The sequence below is a fragment of the Cnephaeus nilssonii genome (genome assembly GCF_951640355.1).
Source record: "Cnephaeus nilssonii genome assembly, chromosome: 3".
NCBI lineage: Eukaryota > Metazoa > Chordata > Mammalia > Chiroptera > Vespertilionidae > Cnephaeus > Cnephaeus nilssonii.
In genome coordinates this window covers 52888124-52896577 of record NC_137074.1, presented here as the reverse complement: position 1 = coordinate 52896577, position 8454 = coordinate 52888124, and the positions used below count along the sequence as shown (strand labels likewise).

The 8454-nt window shown below is 40.7% G+C and overlaps 1 protein-coding gene across 1 annotated transcript in view; it reads right to left on the bottom strand.

Annotated features, from left to right (window-relative positions):
- Positions 1–4206: 4206 nt before the first annotated feature.
- SMCO1 (single-pass membrane protein with coiled-coil domains 1) overlaps positions 4207–8454 on the bottom strand; it is a 42278-nt gene continuing 38030 nt past the window's right edge. Inside the window, exons 3-4 of the mRNA XM_079764447.1 lie at positions 6102–6251; positions 4207–5656 (exon numbers count right to left, since the gene is read on the bottom strand). Of these exons, the coding sequence (XP_079620573.1) occupies positions 5212–5656; positions 6102–6157 (501 nt within the window). The 5' untranslated portion in view covers positions 6158–6251 and the 3' untranslated portion in view covers positions 4207–5211. The remainder of the gene's footprint in view (positions 5657–6101; positions 6252–8454) is intronic.

Genomic DNA, 8454 nt, shown 5'->3' with positions numbered 1-8454 from the left:
TGTTCCTAAATTCCTAATGCAGGTCCTGGTGGGTGGTCACACCTGGGGTATATATCTTTTACTAAAAGGTTTTATCTTTACTTTAAGCAATGTCTATTGTTTCTGTGCTTTGAGATTAACACACCTTTGAAATAGCTGTAACTAGAGCACATAATCTTGTTAACTCCTGTAATTCAAACATTGCCTTTGCTTTCTCCCACCTTCAGGCAAGCTTCCTTACTATTCCTTTGTTAATTTCAAATGCATAAAAGAAACTCAAAAATTATTCTCAGGAGCATTTGTGATCTTTTACCTTGACATACGTTGTCAGTTTGGCTCAAATAAACTCTTATAAAAGTTTTCTGCAGGTTTGGATGTTCTTATGGTAACACCTCCTAGAGACAGAAAGTAGAATGGTGTTGGGATAGTTATTGTTTAATGGATATTGAGTTTCAGTTTTATAAGTTCTAGAGATGGATGGTGGTGATGGTTGCACAACATTATAAATGAAATTTAAAAAATATATATATTTATTGATTTCAGAGAGGAAGGGAGAGGGAGAGAGAGATAGAAACATCAATGATGAGAGAGAATCATTGACCGGCTATCTCCCGCACACTCACACTGGGGATTGAGCCCACAATCCCCACGTGCCCTACCAGGAATGGAACCGTGACCTCCTGGCTCATAGGTTAATGCTCAACTACTGAGCCACGATGGCTGGGCATTTATGAATGAATTGAATACCAATGAATTGATTATTTGAAAATAGTTAAGATGGTAAATTTTATGTGTATTTTACCACAATAAAAAAAAAATTGGGGGGAAGAAAGAACCAGACCTGAGTTTTTTGAGAAAATCAATTGTAAAGAAAGAGAAAAGAAAAATCACTGGGCATGAAAATAGTCTTTAAGGTTTTGGGACTTTGCTGAAGTCATTCAGGTTAGAGAGATTGGTTGTTTCCAGAGGGAGCCAAAACAAGGAGGTACTGTTGGTCTTTGTTAGAAAGCTTTTTTTTAATCATCTTTTTTTTTTAATTATATTTTTTTATTGATTTCAAAGAGGAAGGGAGAGGTAGAGAGAGAGAGAGATAGAAACATATCAATGATGAGAGAGACTCACTGATCAGCTGCCTCCTGCACGCCCCACACTGGGGATCGAGCCCACGACCCATGCATGTGTCCTTGACTGGAATCAAACTCAGCACCCTTCAGTCCACAGGCTGACGCTCTATCCACTGAGCCAAACCAGCTAGGGCTTGTTTTGTTTTAATATGGTTCAGAAACCTTTGTTGCCATCTAGTTGTCCATCGTATCAATCCATTAACCCAGAATTCCAGCTCCCTAATAGGGTTCCAACCTACTTTTCCCATGGAATCTTCCATTATTCTTTGAAACATTCAACTATTCTCTGTTTGCTGTCATCTTGTGCTTTCAGGTCATTGCTTTCTCAATTCATCCTAAATGAGTTGGTTTCTGGTTTGCCTGCTTCGAGGATCAACCAATGCACTTTTCCTAGAAGTATTTCTCCATCACAAAGTGATACCCCTCCTCTGAAATCACCCAGTCATATTGAGACAGGCCAGTAAGCCAGGACAAATGGAATAGGGAAATTGAGACAGATAGCTGAATAAACTAGCAGAGCAATTTACAGCAGATCCAGAGAAATAACATCTAGGCCTCAGTTGCATTTCAGCTCCAGACCCAAAAAAGCAGCAACAAGGTGGGCGACACCAGGACCAGCTGTGATGCCCTGACATTGACCAATCAGTGAAGACCACAGCTCTGGAGGAGCACACCTAGAAAATTAATATTCTGCTGAAACTCTTCCCTGAGAACTCCCCTAAGATTCTGGCCGCCACCTTTGAGAAAGAGATAAAGCCTCAACACAAAGAACCCAGCTGGACAGGTGTTGCTCAGTGGTTAAGCCTCAACCTACGAATTAGGAGGTCACGGTTTAATTCCCAGTTAGGTCAGGACATGCCCCAGTTTCTGGCTTAATCCTGAGAGGGGAGCATGGCAGCTTATCAATGATTCTCTCTCATTATTGATGTTTCTATCTATCCCTCTCCTTTCATCTCTGAAAAAAAAAAAAACAAAAAAAGACAAAGGCCCTAGCTGGTTTGGCTCATTGGATAGAGTGTGGGCCTGAGGACTGAAGGATCCTGGATTCAATTCCGCTCAAGGGCACATGCCTGAGTTTCGGGCCCAATCCCCAGTAGTGGGTGTGCAGGAAGCAGCTGATAATGATTTTCTGTCATCATTGATGTTTCTATCTCTCTCTCCATCTCTCTTCTTCTCTGAAATAAATAAAAATATATCTAAAAAAAAAAAAAGACAGCTCTAACTGGTTTGGCTCAGTGGATGGAGCGTCGGCCTGCAGACTGAAGGGTCCCAGGTTTGATTCCAGTCAAGGGCATGTACCTTGGTTGCAGGCACATCCCCAGTAGGGGGTGTGCAGGAGGCAGCTGATCGATGTTTCTCTCTCATCGATGTTTCTAACTCTCTATCCCTCTCCCTTCCTCTCTGTAAAAAATCAATAAAATATATATATTTTTAAAAAGACAAGGGACCCAGAGCAGCCCCCATCATTCCATTTTCCCTCTTCTTCCCTCCTTTCCCCCCACAGGCATGCATCTCCTAAACTCCCTTAGGATCCCACCAGACTTGCAACCTGAGGAGCAAAGGGCAGCAACAGCTCATTGCAGGCTAGTCCCCTGAACCTGTTCCCGGCCCCCTTTTCTCTGACTTCCCAGAGAGCTGAGGCAGCCCAGCCTAGGCTCTCCTGATGCTTCTTCTATGCTAAGCCCTTTCTTGTTTCACTGTCTCCAGCGTTAATAAACACTCCTATAGTCATCTGAACTCGTGTTGTGAAATTTTTCCTGCATGAAGTCAAAAACCCACACACTACCGGCCAGCCCTAGGCAGACCCACTCAGGGCCAGGTTCCCTTTCCGGTAACAATATATCCCCTAGTTATAGTAGTTTTTATCATACTTTTATTTAATTCTTTAATTTTGAGCCCTGGCTGAGTAGCTCAGTTAAAAAGTTAGACCTTTGTTAGAACAGTGGTCGGCAAACTGTGGCTCGTGAGCCACATGCGGCTCTTTGGCCCCTTGAGTGTGGCTCTTCCACAAAATACCACGTGTGGGCACACACGTACAGTGTGATTGAAACTTCGTGGCCCATGCGCAGAAGCCGATTTTCGGCTCTCAAAAGAAATTTCAATCGTTGTACTGTTGATATTTGGCTTTGTTGACTGAGTTTGGCGACCACTGGGTTAGAGCATTGACTCGATACGCCAAGGTTATATGTTCATCCCTGTTCAGGCACATACAAGAATCAACCAATCAATGCATAAAAAAGTAGAATAACAGATCAATGTTTTTCTTTTCCTTCCTATCTATAAAAATCAAAACATTTTTACTTTTATTTTTTTCAATATATTTTATTGATTTTTTTTTACAGAGAGGAAGGGAGAGGGATAGAGAGCCAGAAACATCGATGAGAGAGAAACATCGATCAGCCGCAACCAAGGCACATGCCCTTGACCGGAATCGAACCCGGGACCCTCCAGTCCGCAGGCCGACACTCTATCCACTGAGCCAAACCGGTTTTGGCTTAATACATTTTTAAATTATTGCATTTTGATTTCTATTTTTAGAAATCTTCTGTAATGGATACATTTTATATACTTCTTCAGATTTCCTTGGCCTTGTCCCTAGGTCTGCCTGAGGGACATTCTTGAAATCTCTGTCTTCTGCCACTTGTGGACTCCTGTGAAACACTGCACTGAACAATGCAGGCTCTGACTTGCCTGTGGCTGCTGGGAGGGCTTAGATGATGCATCCTGGAAGTATGGGGTGTCACTCCCATGGAGCAAACTTTGGCCAATTGAAAACAGAAATTTTCTTTTTTCCAAGGCATGGCTCCTTCAAATGGTGTGTTTGGAGAAGGACCAGATTGAGCAGATATATCTGCCAAGCAACCTGCTGTATCTCTTGTGGCTCATTTTCAAGGAGGAACCAGCAAGGTAACATATCACTTTGTATTATTTCTTATCTTTCTCTACCTAGCATCCTTCCAGAGTGTTACCGGAGTCTCACTGTCCTGAATTTGTACCTCCCAAAAAAGCATCAGCATTTAACATTTACCTGGAGGACAGGACCCACATTTTTTGTTGTTGTTAATCCTCACCCAAGGATATTTTCCCGTTGATTTTTAGAGAGAATGGAAGAGAGAGGGAAAGACAGAGAGAAACATTGATGTGAGAGAAACACATCAATAGGTTGCAAACCCTGACCAGGGCCCGGGCTGGGTAGGAGTCTGCAACCAAGGTATGTGCTCTTGACCGGAATCGAACCTGGGATCCTTTGGTCCACAGGCCGACACTCTATCCACTGAGCCAAACCGGCTAGGGCAGGACCCACATTTTCAAATGTTTTTGTTGTAGCACCTAGCACATGGCTATTGGTGTTCAATAAATATCATAGATATATGATCAATGTGTGTGAGTTCCCTTTCTGGTATAAATAACTGTGATACTGTACTAGAGAGAAAATGTACATCAACATACAATATAAGGTATTTTTATTGTTTTGTCTTTTAATAGATAATACATTTACATGGTTCAAAATTCAAAATGTATATATGCATTAACAAGATTTCTTCCTATCTTTGACCCACTAGCTTCTTAGTTTTCTTCCTTAAGACAGTCAATGTTCTCACGTTCTTGTATCTCTCCTGAAGAAGTTTATGGATATATTAGCTTATGTATATGTGTTTGTCCCTTTTTCCATTTAACAATACATATTGGAAATAAATATTTTATTTTTATTTTTTAAATAGATTTTTATTGATTTCAGAGAGGAAGGGAGAGGGAGAGAGAGGGAGAAACATCAATGATGAGAATCACTGATCTACTGCCTCCTGCACGCTCCCTACTGGGGATTGAACCTGCAACCTAGGCATGTACCCTTGGCTGGAATTGAACCTGGGACCCTTCTGTCCACAGGCAGACACTCTATATACTGAGCCAAAACCAAAGAGCTTCTTCATTCTTTTATATGACTATACAGAAATATCCATTGTATCTATTTATCTAATAATTTCTCTAATACTCTCCCAAATTTTGCTATAAAAATAAGTCCACAGCAAAATTGTATATACATATTTTTTTCTTATTTGCAAGATAAATTACTGGAAGTGGAATTGCTAGGTCATAAGGTAACAGGTTAGTTTTTGACAATTGGCATCAACTCTTTTAGGGATGACTTTTGCTCTTCAGGGGCTGTCACTGCTTTCCCCTTCTCAATGAGCTGGACAGCCATCAGCAAAGCATTCTGCAGTGCCTGGTTCTTTACCATGTTGGTGATCATGAAAGTGACATCCCTGATGTACATCTGTCTCACTTTGGCACTGTAGTGTTCTGCCTTGTTACCATGTGCAATAAAGAAGGTACAAAGTGCTGTGGTATCTCCTTCTTGCAGCCCACACTCCTCCAGGACAGATTCCCATGCGACTCTAATGCGCTTGTTCTTGACTTTTCTTCTAAGGACAGAGGCTAAGGTAGGAAGACTTCTCACCAGGTCTGGCAGCTTCTCAAGCACACGAGTGTGCAAGCAGATGAGTACTTCAATGACATAGCTGTATATAATACTTAATTCCATTGAAGTGAACCTACAAATAAGGGGAGAGCTTCTAAAGCAGTAGAATACTTTATGTTCAAAGATAAATAAATTCTATTAGGATAGCTCAAAGAAGTACAAACCCACTAGGAGAACCAGCTGTTGTATTTTAGAAAATACTTTAGAAATAAGACCTGTGCTAAACTGGATACCTAGTTCTCCAGCCACCCATACTATAAGTTTCTTAATGGCAGAGGAGTTATATTATCCATCTCTGTGTTAGTAAGATTTTGGCAAACAAGAAACTATAGATGAGTACTGCGGTGCCTGGCATATAAACAGGTACTCAAATTGATATTTTTGGAATAAATGAACCTAAGCATATGTAATTTCTTCACAATCCATTGCTGGAACCACATTAAGAAATTCAATTTTAGAAGGACCATGCCATTCTCACAAAGCCACAAAATTCCACTGATTTCTCATTGGATACTCACTTGAGTGCCAGAACTGCTGTCCACAGCTCATCTTGGGCTGCCTGGCTTGCCAACATTTTGCTATGATGTTCAAATTTCTGTGTCAGATTATCCTTGGTGAAGTCCAGTTCTTTAAACTGTGCTTCTAAAGCTTGGAGTTTGTGGTCTACTCTATAGGATAAAAGAATCAAGGGTTGGTTTAAGTCAGGGGACAAAATTAAGGTGTTGCCTAAGATGAGAATGTATTATTTACAACCACAACCAAAGTTGGGTAGCTATTTGCCATTCTCTCTATCCATCATCCTAGTTCTTACATTCCTTATATTGCCAAACTTTTGAATCGTCTACTTGAATTCATTTGTCATGTTTTATCTTCTTATTGTACTTTATACTTTAAAAAGTATTTTATACAGCCCTTGGCTGGAGTAGCTCAGTTGGTTGAACCTTGTCCCATGCACCAAGGGGTTACTGTTTCAATTCCCGATCAGGGCACATGCCTTGGTTGGGGGCTCAATACCTGGTGATGGGCAATAGGGGATCTCTCTCTCTCTCTCTCTCTCTCTCTCTCTCTCTCTCTCTCTCTCTCTCTCTCTCTCTCTGTTTCTCTCCCTCTCCATTCTTCTCTAAAATCAATAAAAAACATATATTTTTTAAAAAGAAAAAAATAGTATTTTATACAAGCATTACTTTGAGTCTCACAACCACCATAGGAAGTGAAATAGTCATTTCTACTATTTTACAGATAAAGATATTAAATATCAAAAAGATTGAGACCTGCCTGGCCAGTGTTGGCTCAGTAGTTGAATGTCAACCTATGAACCAGGCAGTCACAGTTCGATTCCCAGCCAGGGCACTTGCTCGGGTTGCAGGCTCGATCCCCAGTGTGGGGGCGTGCAGGAGGCAGCTGACCGATGATTCTCTCTCTTCATTGGTATCTCTCTCTCTCTCTGCCTCTCTGAAATCAATGAAAATATATATTTTTAAAAAGATTGAGACCTAATGTCATATAGTTAGCTAGTGCTGGAACCAGTATTTAATAAGACTGCTTTCTCTGTCCTATTCTGACTGTTCGAATCCTATCCTTCCTTTAAAGATAAGCTCAAAGTCCACTGCCTGCTTGAATCTCCTGTTTACCTGAAGATCTCCTCCCTGCATACTTTGTTCTCACAAGAACTACCTCTATCACCTGTCACTCCCCACCTACTGCTTTATTCTGAGTTAGTTTTTCATGAGCAAAATTGTACACTCTTGGAAGGAGGGGTTCAGAGTCTTTTTCTTGTACATTTTTTTTTTTTTTTAGAGAGAAGGGAAGTGAGGGAGAGGAAGGAAAGAGACCTAGGATTATAGCAGCCTAGCTGGATCCATGCTATCAATTTCTGCAACCTCCAATCCATCCTCTAGAAATATGCTCCTGAAACACACTTCTGATCATGCCCTTCAACTTTTTATGCCACCCTGACTTGCCCAGTGATACTGTTAGAGCCAAGCTGTATCTCCTCAGCAGGAAACATAAAGTCCTTTACCCTGTGCTCCCATCTTCTGCCACTCCTCTCACAGCCTAGTCACCAGTCCTGGAGACATCTAGCTGCTGAATGAATACGGTATGTGATTCCAAGCTTATATGGCTTACATATACTGCGTCTCCAGTCTAGAGTTCCCTTCCATATTTTTCTTATAAACTCCTACTCACACTTTAAGATCTAGCTTAAATGTTCTCTATGAAGAGTTCCTTTTCCTAGTAACAAAGGCAAAATTAATTGATCCTCTCTTCATAGCCATTTAGGAACATGACCATTATATGGCCAATCACAATAAATTTTAAGTATTTTTGAATACTTTTGTTATCCCTACAGGCTGTGAGTACCTTCAGAGCAGAAACCACATTTCATTTATTTTTGTATACCTACCACATAGCACATGCACTAATTTAATGGAATTCTTGCACCTGGGAGTAAATTTTTCTTTTTTATTAACTTACATATATTTTTTAACTTGGAAGACTTAAACCACTTTAACAGACATAGAAGTCTAATTGGCATGTCTGTAGTTCTCTGCCTATTTTTAATCCTTATACTTCTTTAACCCATCTTCCCAGTAAATAAGGCCTATACTTGCTCCCTCCCTATAGCCCTTAGCAACCTTTCCATCGTTTCTTTCAAGGATATCAGGGTTGCGGTTTCATTATTCATCTTCTTAAGGCAAAATGAAAGGAAACAAAAACAAAACAAAAACCCAATAGAGGTTTGAATCCAGGATTTCCTGCTGTCTTCCACTCAGCAACAGGCAGCACCAGCGCAAGTATTGGATCTAAATTCTGCCTGAAAGGTCACTCAGTACAAGAAGCTTTTAATAGCTTGTACATCCAAATATAGTT